Source organism: Dipodomys ordii, unplaced genomic scaffold, assembly GCF_000151885.1.
Source record: "Dipodomys ordii isolate 6190 unplaced genomic scaffold, Dord_2.0 Scaffold75, whole genome shotgun sequence".
NCBI classification, from domain to species: Eukaryota; Metazoa; Chordata; class Mammalia; order Rodentia; family Heteromyidae; genus Dipodomys; species Dipodomys ordii.
Genome location: NW_012267291.1, coordinates 2,353,461 through 2,372,411, shown reverse-complemented (window position 1 = coordinate 2,372,411; position 18,951 = coordinate 2,353,461). Strand labels below are relative to the sequence as shown.

The 18,951-nt window shown below is 51.1% G+C and overlaps 1 protein-coding gene across 1 annotated transcript in view; it reads left to right on the top strand.

Annotated features, from left to right (window-relative positions):
* Window positions 1–6,939, top strand: part of Tfap2c (transcription factor AP-2 gamma (activating enhancer binding protein 2 gamma)) — a 7,532-nt gene extending 593 nt beyond the window's left edge. Inside the window, exons 2-7 of the mRNA XM_013024295.1 lie at window positions 1–112; window positions 217–268; window positions 1,588–1,804; window positions 2,603–2,721; window positions 5,286–5,430; window positions 6,367–6,939. Coding sequence (XP_012879749.1) covers window positions 1–112; window positions 217–268; window positions 1,588–1,804; window positions 2,603–2,721; window positions 5,286–5,430; window positions 6,367–6,649 — 928 coding nt within the window. The 3' untranslated portion in view covers window positions 6,650–6,939. The remainder of the gene's footprint in view (window positions 113–216; window positions 269–1,587; window positions 1,805–2,602; window positions 2,722–5,285; window positions 5,431–6,366) is intronic.
* The last annotated feature ends 12,012 nt before the right edge of the window (window positions 6,940–18,951 follow it).

Genomic DNA, 18,951 nt, shown 5'->3' with positions numbered 1-18,951 from the left:
TGCCTACCGCCGCTCCGAGCTGCTGCTGCCGCACCCGCACGCCCTCGACGCCGCGGGCCTGGCCGAGAACCTGGGGCTGCACGACGTGGCGCACCAGATGGAGGAGGTGCAGGTGAGCGCACGCCCCCCGGGCCCGCCTGCCCCGGGGCTCCCCTCGCCCTCCCCCCCAGCTCCCCAAACCAAACCTAAAGCAAACTTTGTTCTTTCTCCTCCCAGAATGTGGACGACCAGCATCTTCTCCTCCACGACCAGACCGTCATCCGCAAAGGTAACCCGAGGCGTTTCCTGCGCCGTGGGAGGGGGGCACTTGGTGTCGTGGACGGGTGCGACCGCGCCCTCGAGGAAACCAGGCTTCGGGGAAGTGGCATGCGACAACTTCTTTCTGCCCTGAAGCGCAGCGGACCAGGGAGGCCCTTGGAAGCTTTTTAAAAACAAAACCAACTAGGCTTTAGAGATTGCTTTTATTTGGATCCGGGGGGGGGGGGTTGGATCGAGATCCGCGTGAGTGCCGGACGCCGGGTCGCCCGCACCCCTTCCCTCGCTCCCTCGCTCCCCCGCTCCCCAGCTAAGGGGCTTGGGGCTGGCGAGGTTCGCCTCCCCTGGGAACTGGGACCCTCGGCGTGGGGGAGGGGCTCCACCGCCCGGGAAAGCCCGCCGGAGGTTTCACACGGTGATTTCATTAATCTGAAATCCATTGGCAACCACCTCCCCGGGAATGATTGGGTCTGTGACAGTTCTTAATGGTTGATTGAGTGGGTGTGATTTTTTCCCCCCACTTGTGATTTCAAGGATGAATTTTGAGAGGATCCCTAATTCTGATTTGTGTGGATGAAAGGTTTTGGGCAAGTCTGGCCTACCAAAAAAACAAAACAACAAAAAACTGTGCACCGGGACCAGGGCTCGTGATCTGTCTCCTCCCCTCCCCCTTGCTGGTTTTTGTTGGGAGCAAGGGATGAGAAAAAATTGTATTACCCTTGAGCGAGTGGTTCATGAAATTGAGTTCTTGTGCTGAACTGTCAGGCTGGCTGTTTGGGTGGAAAGATGGACAGATACTCTTAAAAGTAGTTAAGGTTGGTGATATGGAATCAAACTGCTTGAATATATTGCAATAGGTGTGGAGGCTGGGGAGAAATTTGGAAAATAAAATTTCCCAGTAAACTTAAACTGAATGGATTAATGGGTGTTAATGAGAGCACTTCTACAGAAGGCTTTTGGGAGCAGGGTCTGAATCCTGTGGGTTTAGTTCAGGGATTCTCAGGGGGTGGGACTGGTATTGAAGCGGCTTCTGAAGGCAAATGTTCTAATTAAGCAGATTACAGAGGTAGCCAGGAACTGGGTGGGAAAAAAAAAACATGCTTGGGATCTTGACTAATTAACTTTGCAAGGTGTTAACTTGTGAATTTCACATTTGATTTATCTTTGAAGAAGGAATATGACTTAGAAATAAGAAAAGGAAATAAGAAAAAGACCTGGCGGTGTGGAGGTTTCTTGTCGGAAAACCACTTAGTTTAGCCCATTCCTGGTTGGGAAAAAGATTCTGCTGAGGCTGGGCTTTGGTGACCCACAGGACTGGTCTCTCTTCAACAGGCCCCATCTCCATGACCAAGAACCCACTGGGTCTGCCGTGTCAGAAGGAGCTGGTGGGGGCTGTGATGAACCCCAGCGAGGTCTTCTGTTCTGTCCCGGGAAGATTGTCCCTCCTCAGTTCCACATCCAAATACAAAGTGACGGTGGCCGAAGTGCAGCGGCGGCTCTCCCCACCCGAGTGCTTGAACGCCTCGCTCTTGGGAGGCGTGCTCAGAAGGTACTGGGGGGCCCTGCGGTCTGCACTTGGGTAGTTGAAGGTGAATGTATAGAGAACCTGGGAGGTATTTTTAACGTTTATGTAACTTGTATGCCTAACGCTGAATTCTAATCGGCTCAGCGAGAGATTTAGTACACTCCTTCTCTTTTAGAAAGTGCCAAATGCAGAAGGAAGTGTTAAAACGATGCTAACAAATTATCATCTGGTTAGGATTCAATTTTACGGGCTAACATCTGTATTGAGAAGGGAGGCTTTTGTCTCCCCCCCCCCCCCTTACACACACAGGGAGATGGGGGGGAGGTACAGTTTTCTAAGTTGAAAATGTATTATCTACCGCAATACTGCATGTGATGCTTTGTGCTCATCAGAAAATAAAAGGGGTGGTAGAAGGTTTGTTTTTTAATTTTCCATATTTTTAAAAATTATGATCTACAAATTGAAATAGCCTGACAGATTTCAACTTTAGAAGGTAGAGTTTATTTTATTGTTTTATTTTTGTGTGTGCTGGTACTTTGAACTGTGGGGTCTGGCCACTGTCCCTGAACTTTTTTTTTTTTTTTGACTCAAGGCTAGTACTTTACCACTTGAGCCACAGTTCCACTTTGGCTTTTTGGTGATTAATTGGAGATAAAAGCCTCAGTGACTTTCCTGCCTGGGTGGCTTTGAAGCATGATCCTCAGGTCTCATCCTCTTGAGTAGCTAGGATTACAGGCATGAGCACCTGGTGCTAAGAAGACCCATTAGTCAAAGGGTAGAGTGTTTTGTTTTATTGACAGTAGCCAATTTTCTTTTTCCCAGAGCCAAGTCCAAAAATGGAGGACGATCTCTGAGGGAGAAGTTAGACAAGATCGGTCTGAACCTTCCAGCAGGGAGACGGAAAGCTGCTCACGTGACCCTGCTGACATCTTTGGTGGAAGGTCAGTCCTGCTGGGGGCTCTTGGGAAATGGTTTTAATTTGTGCTGTCTTTAATACTTCTGCAAAAGAAAAGCCAGACCAAGACTCTTTTAAGACATGGTCCCAAGCAGGGAGAGATGAAAGCAAGTTGAATTGTTCTGTTCCTGTTAATGAATCCATTTTGTCTGAAAGAGTTCACAGCCTTGTATCTGACAGCTCCTGGCTTCTGAGTTCCTTGGAGAATCCATGCCCAAAGAAATTGGTTTTCTTAGCCTCAGATCGTATATATCTATATATTTCAGACCAGCAAAAATGTTTACTGTTAAATGAACTTAGATTTGAAGGAGGGGGCTGATGGAGGACTGTACTTTTATTTACCTGGTTAGTTTTAATGTTGGGCAGAATGAAGTATGGTTGTTTTTTGTTTGTTTGTTTGTTTTCCCTGTGGAATCCTGGGCTCATGGTCCTTGCATACTCCAGCCCTTACCTAACTTGCCATTCCTTCTCATCAAGAGACAAGAAAGCAATAGAACCCCTGGCCAGAGAGAGAGGCCCTCTCCCCAGTCTTCAGATTATTGTCCCCGTAAATGGCATTGGAGTCTCCTGAATGGAAGACTCTCCTCCCCCACCTGGAAAGCAGCCAAGAATGCAGTCCAACCCTTAAAAAAGGGGTGTGTGTGGGGGGAAGCAGCAAAGCAGCACCTCCTGACTGCGGGAAGGTGGGGCTGGACACAGACTGCCCCCCAGAGCAGCCCCTCCTCAGCCCCTGGTGCGGTCCTCAGCTACCGGCTCTGGACCTGGGCAGGCTCCAGCTCTGTGGCACTGCAATGTTCTGAAGACATTTCCTCCGCCTCGTGATAGCTGTGCTGAAACAACTGAACCTGAATCAATGGGGGGGCGGGGGGGGGAGAAGGGGACCTCAGCCACCACCTGGGTCTTTGCAAGACTCTCCAGGCCTCTGCCCTGGAACAGGACAGCCCCCAACGCCCCTTGCTCCTGCAGTCCTCTCTCCTGGTGTTCTTCTCTTCTCCTGTACTTTGGATGGAGGAGGCAGTGTTCCAAGATGATTATCCAGGCTGAGAGTCCTGGGTTTCCCATAGGAACCACCCCCCCACCCCCCGCTTTTTTTTCTTTTGTCAGTCTTGGGTCTTGAACTCTGGGCCTGGGCATGTCCCTCAGCTCTTCAGTTCAAGGTTAGCGCTCTACCACTTGAGCCACAGAGCCACTTCTGTTTTTTTCTGGAGGTTAATTGAATAGTCTCACCTACGTTCTTGCCCATGCTGGCTTTGAACCTTGCTCCTCAGCTTTCAGCCTTCTGAGTAGCTAGGATGACAGGCTTGAGCCACAGGCTGGCCTTTCACCCTCCTTTTTTTGTTTTGGCTGGGGATTGGGTTTAGGTCAGAGAACGCACACTAGGACGGTGCTCAGTGCAGCTGAGATCTCAGTCTTTGTTTGTTTACTTGTTCTTTTACCCTAAGGCCCAGGGTGGCCTTGAACCACCCTTCCAGATTTAGCCTCCCCCATGATGGGATTACAGGCATTCATTCACCACTACCCCCACATTAATCTTCCTGCCTCTTTTAAAAGAAATAGTCTAGAAGCCTGCCTGCTCTGTTTCTTCTTCTTACTGATACTACTACTACTACTAATTATTTATTGTTAAAAGTAGTAGGCCTTAAACTCCAGACCTTGTGCTCTTATTTGGCTTTTTTCACTTAAGGCTGGCACTCAACCACCTGAGTTACACCCCCACTCCGGCCTTTTCACTGGTTAATTGGACATAGGAGTCACATGGACTCATGGCCTGGGCTGGCTTTGAACTTTAATCCTCCAAATTGTGGCCTCCTAAGCAGCTAGGATTGTAAGTAGGAGCCATCAGTGGCAGTGCTCTGCTTTAGCCCCTCTAGCCCCTTTTGCTTTTTCAATAGGGTCTTTTTATTTTTTTATTTTTTAGGTCTGTTGTGGGGCTTGAATTCTGGGCCTACATGCTATCTTTAAAAGCTTCTTTTGCTCAAGGCTCCACCACTTGAGCCACAGCACCACTTCTGGCTTTTTCTGAGTAGTTTAATGGAGATGAGAGTCTTTCCTGCTGACTTGAACCACAGCCCTCAGATCTCAGCCTCCTGAGTAGCTAGGATTACAGGCGTGAGCCACCAGCGCCCGGCTTGAGGATCACAGTTCTAAGCTAGCCTTGGCAGGAAAGTCCATGAAACTTTTTTCTAATTAACCACCAAAAAGCCACAAGTGGAATTGTGACTCAAGTGGTAGAATGCCAGCCTTGTGCACAAAAGCTCAGGGACAGTGTCCAGGCCCTGAGTTCAAGTCCCAGGAACAGTGCAAAGCAAGGAGTTCTTCTACCTCTTGCAGGGAGGTCTTCACACGTGGTATTTCCAGGGCAGGATTGCTGGCAGGTCCCTGACAACTCAGTCTGCCCACCGCAGTGTGCCCTGCCCGCGATTGTGTTTTAGGAGGCAGAGTGGCTGGGAGACAATGGATGCCAGAGAGGGAGGGAGGGAGGCAGGCTGGCAGGCCAGTCTTCAGTGGTGGCCACAGCCGTCTCAGAGCCTGATCACAATATTGTTGCAGGTGAGGCTGTTCATTTGGCACGGGACTTTGCCTATGTCTGTGAAGCTGAGTTTCCCAGTAAGCCTGTGGCAGAGTATTTAACTAGACCTCACCTCGGAGGACGGAATGAGATGGCAGCGAGGAAGAGTATGCTCCTCGCAGCACAGTGAGTATCGCCTGTGGCAAACCCCAGGGTGGAGAGCCCAGTACTGGCTTCAGGACAGAAATGTCACAAACGGGGCTGTGTGTGTGTGTGTGTGTGTGCGTGTGTGCGTGCGTGTGCGTGCGTGTGCACGCGGAAGAGAAAAGCCAGTATGTTTATTTAGATGCAAAGATCAGAGTAAATTCATGAGAGACTTGTGGGAAAATTGGCTCCAAAGTGACTTTCATGCAACAGTGGAGTTTCTACTCTGAGAAACTTAACAGTGCCTCATTTTAGAATCCTGCTCAGTGAAGCAGGAGTCAAATCTTGTTAAATGAAGTCAATTCAAAAGATGAAGCAAGAAGCCAGTGAACCAGCCTCTCTGCCATGGCCAGTTTCCGCCATTGTGTCGGTTCTTGAGGTTTCTTTTTTTTCTTTTTGTTGGTCGTGTGGCTTGAACTCTGGGCCTAGGTGCTGTCCCTCAGCTCTTCAGCTCAAGGTGAGCACTCTACTGCTTGAGCCACTGCGCCACTTCTGGTTTTCTGAGAGGTTTATTGGAGATTAGAATTTCAAGGACTTTGCTGCCTGGGCTGGCTTTGAATTGTAATCCTCAGCTCTCAGCCTCCTGAGTAGCTAGGATGTCAAGCGTGAGCTACCTGTGCAGGCTTCTTTGGGTTTCTGATAGTGTTTATTTATTGCAACCAATTTGTACCAAAGTAAACTAGTCCCTTAACCTCTAGGTCCTGGTGACCTTGGTTAGCTGACTGGAATTAATCCTATTATCTTTATTCCTGTGCCACACAAACCAAATGAGATCCTACTTGGAGGGAGCTCAGCCTAGCAGGGTGTGGCACACAGTAGGTGCTAAGTGTGACCTCAGTCAAACCTGGTTGGTGCTCCTGGGGTGGATCTGCCCAGGGCCAGGGAAGGCTCACAGGGGTCAACCCGCTGTCTCCACAGGCAAGTGTGTAAAGAATTCACAGACCTCCTCAATCAGGACCGAACCCCCAATGGGAACAGCAGGCCCACTCCAGTGTTAGAGACGAGCATACAGAACTGCCTGTCTCACTTCAGCCTAATTACCCACGGCTTCGGCAGCCAGGCCATCTGCGCAGCCGTGTCCGCGCTACAAAACTACATCAAAGAAGCCTTGATGGCCATAGACAAATCCTACATGAGCCCCGGAGACCAGAGCCCGGCGGATTCCAAGAGCCTGGAGAAAATGGACAAGCACAGGAAGTGACCGGCGGGGACAGAGGACCAGAGAGTGGGGAAGGGAAGGGACCGCGAGGCCCTGTCCCCCCACTCGGACACACTAGGACCCCTCTGGCCCCGGGGGAAGAGTGTTCTGCTGTTGTTTCCCTTTTTGCCTACCTTGCTGTCAGAAAAGCCTCCCCTTGTTTCCGGATGCCAGCCCTCTCCACCCGCTTGCCCCATGTCAGGTGGCGTAGCAGGCTGAAGTCTCTCACTTCGGATATACAGTCTACCCAGTGCAAGGCGCCAGGCACTGGGGGTTTTGTTTTTGTTTTTTTGTTTTTCTGGTTTTTTTTTTTTGGTTGGTTGATTCGTTTTTCCACTCAATGTTTGGTGTTTGTTCTTTGGAACTCATCATTTTTCTCTGAACACGGTGCTACAAGATTTAGAACCTTTTTTTTTTTAATTTGATAAATTCCCTGGGCTTGTCAAGAAACCACACTCTCAAGCTGCTGATGCCGGAAAAAAGGGATGAATTTCAGAGCCACAGCCACTCTTTATTTTCAGTATTAACTTAATGGTTGGTTTTTAGGTCCTCTAGATGATTCATCTAAAAATGGGTATTTATCTAACGTCTTCGGAGATCGGACCCCTTTGGCGGGAGGCAAAGGTTCTGTGTCTAGCAAGCCGAGAAAACCTGCAACCCCATGTTCACAGGGGGCCTCTGGCTTTAGGAAATTTGTAGAAATACAGCCTGCTGATGATGTCATTTTCTTGTCTCGTCTTTTTTTTTTCTTGGAAAGTTGTGATTCTTTAAAGGGGAGACTCGTTGAACCGACATGTTCCTTTAAGATACGGAAGCTTTATTTGCATATTTATTTCAGATCTTGATTTTTTTTTCTTCTCTCCATTAAACTTGAAAAGGGTAAGCAGGAAGTGCTAGCCGCAGCCTGCCACCTCCCAAGCCCCTGCAGAGACTCTGTATTTTGAGAAACTGTATTGACTGTATAGATTTTATTTATGCATAATTTAATGGGGTCTGTAAATACTGGCATACTTCCTAAAACTTTGGGGGACACAGGGTCAGATTTAATCTTTAACGGTGATGGGTAATCAATGGCACATCTTTAAATTTTATTCAGATATATACACAGGGTATGAAGAATGAAGAAAACACTTGGCTTCATTTATGGTATGTAGCAGGTTCTATTGAATTCAAGCTCTCTGTCCAAAAAAAGCAATAAGTTTGTGTCTCATTCCTGTAGGGCTGAACTCTAAGATGAATGTGTGGCGTAGCTTGTGTGGGTGAAATGGAGATTTGGAATTGAACTTCGTGCTCAGAAATGTTCCCCAAGTGATTGTTGTGTGTATGTATGATACCTGTATAATAAAAAAAAATATTCTCAATAGAATCTGTGACGGCCTGGTTCTAACCTGGTTCTCTCTTTATCTATCTGTCGCTCTCTCTTTCTCTCTCTCTCTCTCTCTCTCTCTCTCCCTCCCTCCCTCCCACCTTCTATCTCCATGCCCCCACCCCCACCCCCAATCTCCAGGATGGTACCTGAAGTTTTATTTCTCTCCCTGGCAACACTGCTCAGGGGTGCTGAGTGTTGACAGTGTCTTTCGCCAGCTGGCGGTCCCATTCTGTCTAGGGTGTTAGGGGGTTTGGGGGGACAGTCAACTGACTTGGAGAAAGAAGTGCCAACTGTTTTTAGTGTCTGCCACTATTGGGGCTTGAACTCAGGGCCTTATATTCTTCCTTAGCTTTTCCTGTTAAGGCTGGCACTCTACCACTTGGAGCCACACCTTCTGGCATGTTCCGGCTAGTTGGAGATAAGAATCTCTTAGATTGGTCTGCCTAGACTAGTTTTGAACTGTGATCTTACAATCTCAGCCTCCTGAGTAGCTGGGATTACAGGCATGAGCACTGGCACCTGCCCCCCAGCGTTTTTTGTGCGTGTGCTGGGGGTTGAACTCCGCATTGGGTGTGCTGCAGCACATGAATTAGAGCATGTGGAGAGCCGTGTCCGAGGGACGGCTCCTGCTGGGCACAGGTGCGTTGCTGTCTGGTGTTGGGGTCACTGCAAACATTCCCGAGGCAGCTTCTCCTTTGGGGACAATCACAAGCCAGTGGCAAAAGGTGTGGAAGGCAGCAGAGCACTGAGAATTTCTCCTGCTCAGGCGACCCTTGTCTCCTCGCCCGGGCATCCTAGTCACTTGGCCTTCCTGCAGGGGACTTGGAGACCCGGTCTTTGCCTGGGGAGAGGGCGCTCCTGGCTGGAGGTGAAGAGGCTCTCTGATGCACACATCGGGCACTTGATCTCAGGCTGAAGTATCCTGGCCTTTCCTCCAGGAAGTGGTGTGTTTATACTTTGGCATGTGTGGCCTGGCTTCAAAGGGACGTGGGAGAGAAAGGATTTTCCACATTGGATAAGGCTATTGCTTCAGCTCGAGTCTCATAATCCTTAATTCATAATTCTCTATGAAACGCTCGGCAATTCTTGACTTAATGTTGGCATTGGATGGCCTGAAGTAATTTAAGCTCTGCCAACTTCAGACTTCGCTCTTGGCAGCTCAGTGTTCCCATTAAGTTGGATTTATCGGACTGATATGTCAAGATCACAATTGTTTTGCTTTAAAGCTGCGAAAAGAGGTCTTAGGTTGGCAGTGATTTCTCAATCAAGACTTAAGACGTGGGGGTGTTAGGCGGAAGTCACGGGGGAAGAGGAGGATGGATTTCTTATCGACAACCTGCTTTTGGACTAGAAGTTGGCTTGGAGCAGCTGTGCCGAATTGTGCTGCCGACAATGTTTTGGAAATGAACCAAAGTCAATCCAGGACTGAGGAGTGAGTCATAGACAGGCCCTGGCCCTCACCCGCCTGCTTCCCTGAATCTTTGTTCCCATTTCATGTACTAGGAGCAGCAACTCTGCTCCTTGGATCTGGGGTACAAGGATAACAAGGGAGTGGGGTGCTGGTGGCTCACATCCAAGGCTGAGATCTGAGGACTGTGGTTCAAAGCCAGCTCAGACAGGAATGTCAGTGAGACTCTTATCTCCAATTCACCAGCAAAAAAGAGCCTGAAGTGGAGCTGTGGTGGTTCAAATGGTAGAACATCAGCCTTGAAAAAGCCAAGAATGAACGCAAGACCCTGAGTTCCAGCCCCAGTGCTGGTATCAAAAAAAGGAAGGAAGGAAGGAAATGACTGTTTCTGAGTAGTGCCCCTGAGCTGGTACTGGGGAAGCCAGGAGGTAATTTTCTCTGCTTAAGCCAAAGGGCACCATCCATGGTCAGAGAGAGCCTATCAGCCAGAGCGCATGCCCACAGCGGGTAGCAGACCCATGGGACTCTGCGTGTGCTGGCTGGAGATGCATCCGGAGGCCTGGCCCCTTCTGGATGCCATCCCTCTTTTCCTGCGGATGGCACACCTGTGGGTCTCGTCCAGGGCAGAGAGGGTGTCTCCACCAGCAGGCATGGTTGTCTTATCTTGCATGTGTGTGTGATTTAAGTTGTGGCCAAGGCAGGGAAGATTTCGGCTGTTTCTCATTTGAAACCATTCCATAACAATGACAGTCATTCTTCCCCCCCCCCCCCATGGTGGGGGTGGGGGTCTAGTGTCAGGCTGAGCACTGAGACCTAAACTTCCTGGATTTGGATGTTGAAAACCAAAGCGAAACAAGGTCGGGTCACGGACGGGTGAGGAACAAAGAGAAGCTTCTCTTGTCTCGGGGCTTGGCGGTGGTGGGGCCGCCGGAGCCCACGGCCTGGCTCCTCCGGGATCGTTGGCAATGCCGCCTCCTGCAAGGGCGGCTGCGCCCCCAGAGCCAGGCCCTTCCTGCCATCAGCCTTTCTCCGCAGCCTGGTGGAGGGTGAGCCAAGGTGCAGTGACACCTGCCTGAGTGGAGCAGCAGGGCACGGCTTGGAAGTGGCTCCATAGAAGAAGGAGAGCCCGAGGTCCTTCTAGGTTAGACAGGGTGGGTTCTGTACTCTGCATGGCCATGCAGTCTCCATGGCTACCTGAGTCCCCGGGACCGGAGGGTGCGGGGGAGGGAAGGGGGAGTCCTGGCTGCCACTCATGGTCTCATCGTCCAGAAGGTCCACCTTTTTAGGAGGATGTTGACTTCCCTTCCTCCAGATACACCGTGTGTTTCTCTTCCAGCTGACCATCCCCATTTGTCCTCCACGGGGAGGAAGGGTGACACCCCGAGCTGCCAAACCCTGACCCCTTCCTGGTTGTACCAACCCAGGCCGGCATGGTGGCCAACGGCTGATCTGATGATGCAAGGCAGATTGTGCCTTGAAAGTTGTCCATCTGCATCAGAAGGAACCGGGAAAGCATACAACAGAGGGGCCCATCAGCAGCACTGGACACAGAGGAAAAGGAGCTAAGCAATTCAAGGACAGCGATGGGAGAGAGGGAATGAGAGGGAAAGAGGGAAAGAAATGTACACATCATCCAAGGTGGAAGAAATAGTTGTATTGTCAAAATCATAGAATTCACAAACTTTATAGACTATGATAATGACAATTTGCCTTGTGAAGGTTAGAATGTGTTTGTGATCTTAACTAAGTATCACTACTCCACAACACTGTGAAATATGTGAAATTTATGTAATCTAATCTCAATTAAAAAAAAAGAAAGTTCTCCATCTGCCAGTAGCAGGGAACCAGCTCCTCTGTGGAGGCAAACGACCTCATGACTTTTGAGATGACTATTACGGCAGGGTCCGGGTTTCAGGGGTGTGCTGTTGTTTTGGGCAGTGTGGTAGACAGGGTCACTTCCTGCCACCTTGGACGACATCTCTGTGGAAGGGTTGGGTACCAGTGTGGAACTTGAATAGAGTTGAAGGTGTAATTCCAGGGGTCACCAAGCAATAGCTTTGCTAAGAATATCTACAAGATCAAGCTGAGTGTCAGCTTACTCCTATAGTCCTAGTTTCTCAAGGAACTGAGATCTAAGGATAAAGGTTCAAAGCCAGCTTGGTTAGAAAAACATGAGAGACTCTTAGCCATCCAAAAAAGGTAGAAGTATGGTTCAAGTGCCAGTCTTGAGTGGAGAAAAAAACTAAGCACCTTGGCCCTGAGCTCTAGCCCTAGTGCTGTGTGTGCGTGCGCACGTGCGCACACATGCACACACACACACACACACACACAGTGACAGCTATGTTGAAGTGTCACACGGTCTACTATGCTTTCCTCAGTGGTTCATAAGGTGCATTCTGCTGTGGGAATGGAATATGTTCCCTTGTGTATGGATGTTGGCCATTTGAGGTGTTGTAGGTGTATGGGAACCAAGGCTGGCTTTGAACTCTTGTTCCTCTTGCCTTCACCTCCTAAGTGCTTCCAGGCTCGTATGCCCGGCTCCATCTTGTTCTCATAGTTCTTCCTTCTTGCTCCGCCCTCCCAATCAGCAGTTCCCCCGCTACGGGTCCCTTTGGATCCTGCTGCATTTTCTAGAATGTTCCATGAGCAGCGCCATGCCTCCTCAGTCCAGCCTCCTAGGCTGTATTGGCAGTGTGTTCCTTTCCTTCCTTTTGCCAAGCCAAACTACACTGTCTGGATATGCCACTGTTTGTCTAATCCCTGGTGAGGGCCCCCCCCCCCAGCTCCTTATCTTCCAGAATGTAGGTGCTGAGAGGGGGCAGGGCCACATCTGCCTTTCTGTCCCCGGGGAAACACCTGGGCAGGGGTGGCTGAGTCAGCTGGCAACGTCCGGGTGCCTCCCTCCTGCCTGCAGTGTCTGCCCCGTGAGCTTCAGGACGGAAGGGAGAGGGGGACGGCTTGGTCACCGGCCTCCATCTTGTTATTCTGGGACTTCTGTCTCACGTCATTCTGGGTCCCATGTTCCTTCTCTTCTTTCCCCCCACCAGAGCTGAGGTCTGTGGAAATCAGCTTTCACTTTGGCGCCAAAGCCTGGCCTGGACCCCAGTCCTGGCTCCAAACCACAGCTTGTGACCACACGCATGCGCCCCAGGCCTCCTCCAGAACTCCTGTTTATGTTTGTCAGGTTCACCTGCCTGCCAGTTTATGGAGAGAAGTGACAAATAGGACGAGATCCTAAGCAGGAAAGAAAGGACATCTGAGAAAAAAAAAAAAAACAACCAGAAGCAATCAAAGGTTCAAAGAGGCACCAGATGTGAGGATCATGGTTCAAAGCCAGTCCAGGCTGGAAAGTCTATGAGACTCCTCGGCCATTAGCCAGCGGAAAGCTATTAGAAGAGCTGCAGCTTAAGTAAGTGGTAGAGAATCAACCTGAGCGAAAATGCTCAGGGAGCCAGGCACCCCTGGCTCATTTCTGTCATCCTAGCTATTCAGGAGGTTGAGATCTGAGGATCTCAGTTCAAAGCCAACCTGGGCAAGAAAGTCCATGAGACTCTTATCCCCAATGAACACAGAAAACTGGAAGTGGCTCTGTGGCTCAAGTGGTAGAACGTTCACCTTGAGCTGAAGAGCTGAGGGACAGCCCCATGAACTCTGGGACAGCCCCAGAGTTCAAGCCCCATGACCAACAAAAACAAACAAACAAAAAAGCTCAGGGACAGTGCCCAGGCCCTGAGTTCCAGTCCTAGTAGCAGAAAAACAAAAATCGGCTCAGGCTGTGACTCAGGGGCAGACCCTTAGCCTGGTCCACTCTGGGCCCTGCCATGGTCCCAGCCTCCCAAGCAAACTACAAATCCCAGTCACCCTGGCAGCCGGAGGACTTGCAGGCTCATAGTTTTCCTCTGCCAATCTGGTCAGCATAATTGAATCATCACAGGGGCATGCGCATGCGTGCCACCAGGGGCTCAGGAGGGTGAGATGGGGCCGCTGTGGAGACCCAGCCACATGGGGCAGTGGTGGCCTCTGTGCAATCAGAAGCCCCTGTCCCGCCTTCCCTGATGGACATCGGCCAGGGCTGTCACCTGCACCCAAGTCAGAATGACTGCAGATTCTCCTGTTCCTCCTCCTCCTAACCACCTCCTCCTCCTCCTCCAACTCCTCCTCCTCATCTTTTCCCCCTCCTCCCCCTCTCCCTCCCTTTTCTCCCCCCCCTCCCCCACAGCCACCTCTGGGCTACAGCCCCATCCTTTCTGGTCCTGGTGCCTGCCATGAATCCCCAGCATCCTCTCTGGCTCCCTGTGCTTCTCCACCGGGCAGCCTGAGGCCCTTGTAAAAACAGAGCCAGGCCTCTAGTGGAAGCTTCAAGCCGTCCCATGGTGTCTCTCCCACCTGTGGTCAGGATCCTCACCGACCCCTCACTCCTCCGCGCCGCTTCACACCCGGCTTACTGATGCCGAAGCCCAGCTGGCCTCTGCCTCGGGACCCTGCACCTGCTGCCCCTGCCTCAACGCCTCTTCCTGACAGCTCCGTGACCCCTCCCACACCTTCCAGAGGGAGGAGCGCAGCGCTGCGTGCTAGTGAGGTCAGCTCTGGGTCCCTCTCAGATTTGCAATTATGTGAAATTCAAATTTCACCTAATTTTCACCTGTCCTGAAATATTCTTGTTTCAATATTTTTTCAACCATTAAAATATGCAAAAAGTAAGCTGGGCACTGGTGGCTTTCTCCTTTATCCTAGTACCCAGGAGATGGAGAGCTGAGAATTGAGGTTTAAAGCCAACCTAGGCAGACAAATCTGAGAGACTCTTCTCTCCAACTAAGCAGCAAAAAGCCAAATGTGGAGGTATTATGCCAGCCTTGAGCAAAAAGGCTAAGCAAGATGAAACTCTGAGTTCAACCCTAGTACTGGCGCACACACACACACACATACACACAGAGCAAACTAGCTGCCTGTTGGTGCAAACTCCTGACCTTCCAGACACTTAGGTGGCCAAAACAGGAGTACTGCTTGGGCCCAGGAATTTGGGGCTAGCCTGGGCACCATCCTCCACTCATCTCAAAGAAAGAAAGATAATAAACAAAATCTAAGCCCAAATTCTTGGAGGGATAGCCCAGTGCCAGAGCTCTTGTTTAGCACTGCACAGAACCTTGAGTTCACTTTCTTAGGGAACTCAAGTTCCCCTTCCCCAAGGAGGGGAACTCAGCTAGAGCCAACCAGAGCTAACTGGAGCCAACCAGAGCTAATAGGAGCCAACTAGAGGTAACCAGAGCCAACCAGATGTAACCAGAGCCAACCAAATCCAACCAGAGCCAACCAAGTCCAACCAGGGCCAACCAGATTTAACCAGAGCCAACCAAATCCAACTAGAGCCAACCAAATGTAACCAGAGCCAACCAAAGCTGACCAGAGCCAGCCAGATGTAACCAGAGCCAACTAGAGCCAAGCAAGTTGGCAGAGCAGCTGTGCCCAGTCCTGTGGTGCTGTGGAAGATGCCCGGCTCCACACAGAGGCCACCGGCATGAACTTTGTTTCGTCTAGTTATCTGGCTCTCTTCAGGGTGTGCAGTGAAACCACCACTCCCCTGGTCCTAGCCTTGGGTGTGGGGGTGGGGGTGGGGGGAGGGGGCAGCAAGTGGTAGTGATGGTCAATGCTGGCTCAGCCAAGAGAGCACATGCCACAAGCGTTATTGGTAAAAATGATGGCAGGGATAGAATAGTGTGTGTGTGTGTGTGTGTGTGTACTGGTATTGGGGCTTGAACCCAAGGCCACGTGCTGTCACTTAGCTTTTTCCACTCAAGGCTGGTGCTATACCACTTGAGCCACACAGCTCCTATGGTGGTTAATGGGAGTCTCTGGAAACTGTGGACCCAGGCTGCCTTCAAACCTTGATCCTCAAATCTCAGCCTCCTGAGTAGATAGGATCATAGGCATGAGTCAATGGTGCCAGGCCTAATTTAGCTTGTATGTGTGTGTGTGTGTGTGTGTGTGTGTGTGTGTGTACCTGTACATGCACGTGTGCTGGTACTAAGGCTTAAACTCAGGGCCTGAGTACTATCCCTTAGCTTTTCCACTCAAGACTAACACTCTACCAGTCATGAGGCTTGAACTCTGGGCCTGGGCTCTGTCCCTGAGCTCAAGGCAAGCACTCTACCACTTGAGCCACAGCGCTACTCCCAGTTTTCTGGTGGTTCATTGGAGATAAGAGTCTCACAGACTTTCCTGCCCGGGTTGGCTTTGAACTGTGATCCTCAGATCTCAGCCTCCTGAGTAGCTAGGATGAGAGGCGTGAGCCACTAGCACCGGGTTGGAACTCCGTTTCTGAAACTCATTATCAGGGAATGCTCCACAGTGGGCAGGAGTGTGGAGCCAGGCCCAGCAGGAGAGCACTGGGGACAGGGACAGGGACAGAACAGGTCAAGCTCTGGGCGGGGCTGGCCTGGTCCACTGGGAACTGACGGGTGGGGCAAGGTGGGGCTCTTCAGACCTTTATTGACTGTCAACAACAGAAAGGGATGTCCAAAGGTTACTTTGATTTGGGGAAGGGGTCCGTGGCTGGTGAATGACTTTTCCCATGCCAGAGTAGTAATTAAAAAAAAAAAAGTTACCGCTGATGTTCAACAGTTTGTTGAACAATCCTAATGCATAGGTATCCATTATATCAGCCTCCATCTTCCCAGCTGCTGAACGATGCAGATCATACCCACAAAAGTGAACCCCAAGCTGGCCGCCAGTGGCTCACACCTGTAACTGTAGCTACTCAGGAGACTGAGATATGAGGATCATGGTTCAAAGCCAGGCTGGGCAGGAAAGTCCCGAGACTTAGCTTCAATAAACCACTCAGAAAACTGAAAGTGGCATTGTAGTTCAAGTGGTAGAGCGCTAGCCTTGAGCTGAAGAGCTGAGGAGCAATGCCAGGCCCTGAGTTCAAGCCCTATGATCCACCAAATAACAACAAGAACAACGACAAAAATGAGCACCAGCAAGAGATCCCCTGTGATACAGAGGCTGAGGGAAAAGTGAGGGCGCTCAGTGCCACTCCGGCTCACAAGGCTGAAGCATTTCCAGAATGTCTGATGACTTCACTGCCATACTGGCCTCCAGAGAGATTGACCTGGAAGTACTTCCTCGATCCCTACAAGGTCAGGTCTTCCGCTGAGGCTCGTTACAGAGGCTCCTGATCAGGACCTGTCCACCCCACACCACCTTCTCCCAGATTTCTCTCCTCTCCGCAGCGGTGGGCTCCTATGGCCCAGACCCCACCCCTCCATGGCCACCTGGTACAGGTGCAGACCCCTGACCCGCAGGACACCATGCAGAGCCCCTATCCTGGAAATGTGGAGTGTGGGTGTGCAGATGCAGGGCTTGTCCCGTGACCGGGGGGGGGGGCAGGCGTGCCAGGGCCCTAAACATCTGGAAGAGGAACCTTCCAGATGGGGCCCAGCGGGGACCCTGGGCGCAAACTGAACCCACAATGAGCAAAGACAGCAGCCGAGGAAGGGAAAGATGGCTCTCGGTTCAAGGGCAGAAACTGGGAGGGAGATGCAGAGAAGCTAAAATGATTAGAAGAGCCGGGCGCGCCAGTGCACGCCAATAATCTCAGCACAGGGATCTGGAGTTTAAGGCCAGCCCAACCAAGCAGAGTAACAAAACAAAAAGAAGGGTGGGTGAATGACTACAGGTTCATCCTTCTAGGTCATTCCAGGAGATAAGTCTGGAGGGTGGAGGGAGTGTGTAGGTCATCCCTAGAGCCGCTGGGTTGATCAGAAAGGGGAGTGTGGGGAGGATCAGGACACAAAGGAAAACAGGGAGGGGGGGCTCCCTGAGTTCCTCCTGGGCGCTGGAAGCCTCACGTTCTCTCACTGTCTGCCCTTTTCCAGACAGGCGGTCTTTTGAAGAAGGCTGCGGCCAGGGGAACCTGGACTCAGACTCAGTGAGTGCAGAGCACAGGACATGGCCCAGTCTGCTTATGTCAGCTGGGCCTCCCCAACTCAGCTTCCCAAAAGCTGGGGCCAGGTCTTGTGTCTGAGATTCTCTCAGGTCCCCACCAGGGAAAGTACAAGATGAAGCCGGGTGCCGGTGGCTCATGTCTGTCGTCCTAGCTACTCTGGAGGCTGAGAGCTGAGGATCTCGGTTCAAAGCCAGCCCAGGCAAGAAACTCTATGAGACTCTTAATCTCCAATAAACCACCAGAAAACTGGAAGTGGTGCTGTGACTCAAGTGGTAGAGCGCTGGCCTTGAGCTGAAGAGCTGAGGGACAGCGCCCAGGCCCTGAGTTCAAGCCCCACCACCCCCACAACAAAAAACAAAGCAAAACAAAATACAAGGTGAACAATCATGTTTGAATTTCAGACAAGCAACAGAAATCCTTTTTTGGGTAAGTGTCAGCATGTCCTAAATATTACAAATTTTTATTGGCAAAATCTGGTAACGGTTCTGGAAAGAAACCAAGGCCCAAGGGAAAAGTGGGGTGCTGAAACCACACCCCTCTCTGAAATGGCTTTGTCTCCTGGCTACTGCAAAGATCCAGGGGTATTAGGTCCACATTTCTCATTTGTTGGTTATTTTTCTGTATTAAGAGTAGATGGAGTCAGCCAGGAGCGGGCCTTGAACCTGAGCCCTGCCGGCTTGGCCTACTGAGTGAGTGATGGGATTATAGGCGTGGCTGCCACACCCGCTTCTAATTGGCAGCCCAGACTGTAAGGTCCGCTCCAGGATGCCGAACAGACTCCACCCTCCTCGCAGCAAAGTCTCCACCCAGTACCTGCGTTACCTAGGCAACTGGGACACCTGGAAGAGGTCACATCTGCATCCGCTGAGGTCACATCTGAATTTGATGTGGCCACACCTTTCCCTGCCCATACCCTAGATAAGGCTTAGCGCAGGCCCAGGCGCTCTCTTGCTGTTCTTTTCTAGCTCTCTCTGCTTTCTCTCTGCTCTAGCTCTTTCCTCTCTCTTTCCTCTCTTTCCCAGCTTTCTCTCATTCCCAGGCCTTTCCCAGCCACATGGAGTGCCAACCTTGCCTGGTCCCAGCAGGTCTACTGAATAAACCTATCCCTTACCTGAATACCACGTGCGTGGTGCAGTTCTTACTCAGCTACCTCTTTTTAAAAACCTAACACAGACCTTGCTGAGGTGCTGGGGCGGGATGGGGGGGGGGATGGGGCGCTCAGAGACTTGCTTGGTCTGGTCTGTATTCCAATGGGGTCCTTAGGCCTTCACCCCTGATTCCTGGGGTGCAGAGAATCTCTGCCCGCCCCAGAGTGTCACTTGGTTCATTTGTTCTACACACACACACACACACACACACACTCTCTCTCTCTCTCACACACACAATAACTGGTCTCAGGGCTGGGACAGCCTGGACTCTGAGCAGCTTGGAGGGAGGGAGAGGAGGCCCCCTGGGGACAGCAGTCCGCCCAGGGGTGTCTGCCAAGTGACCCTGGCAGCTGCAGCCCCTTCATGGTCCCGAGGGGTCTGTCTGGAGGCCCCATCTGAGCTGGGCCAGGGCCAACTGTCCTGGCTGCTGGTTGA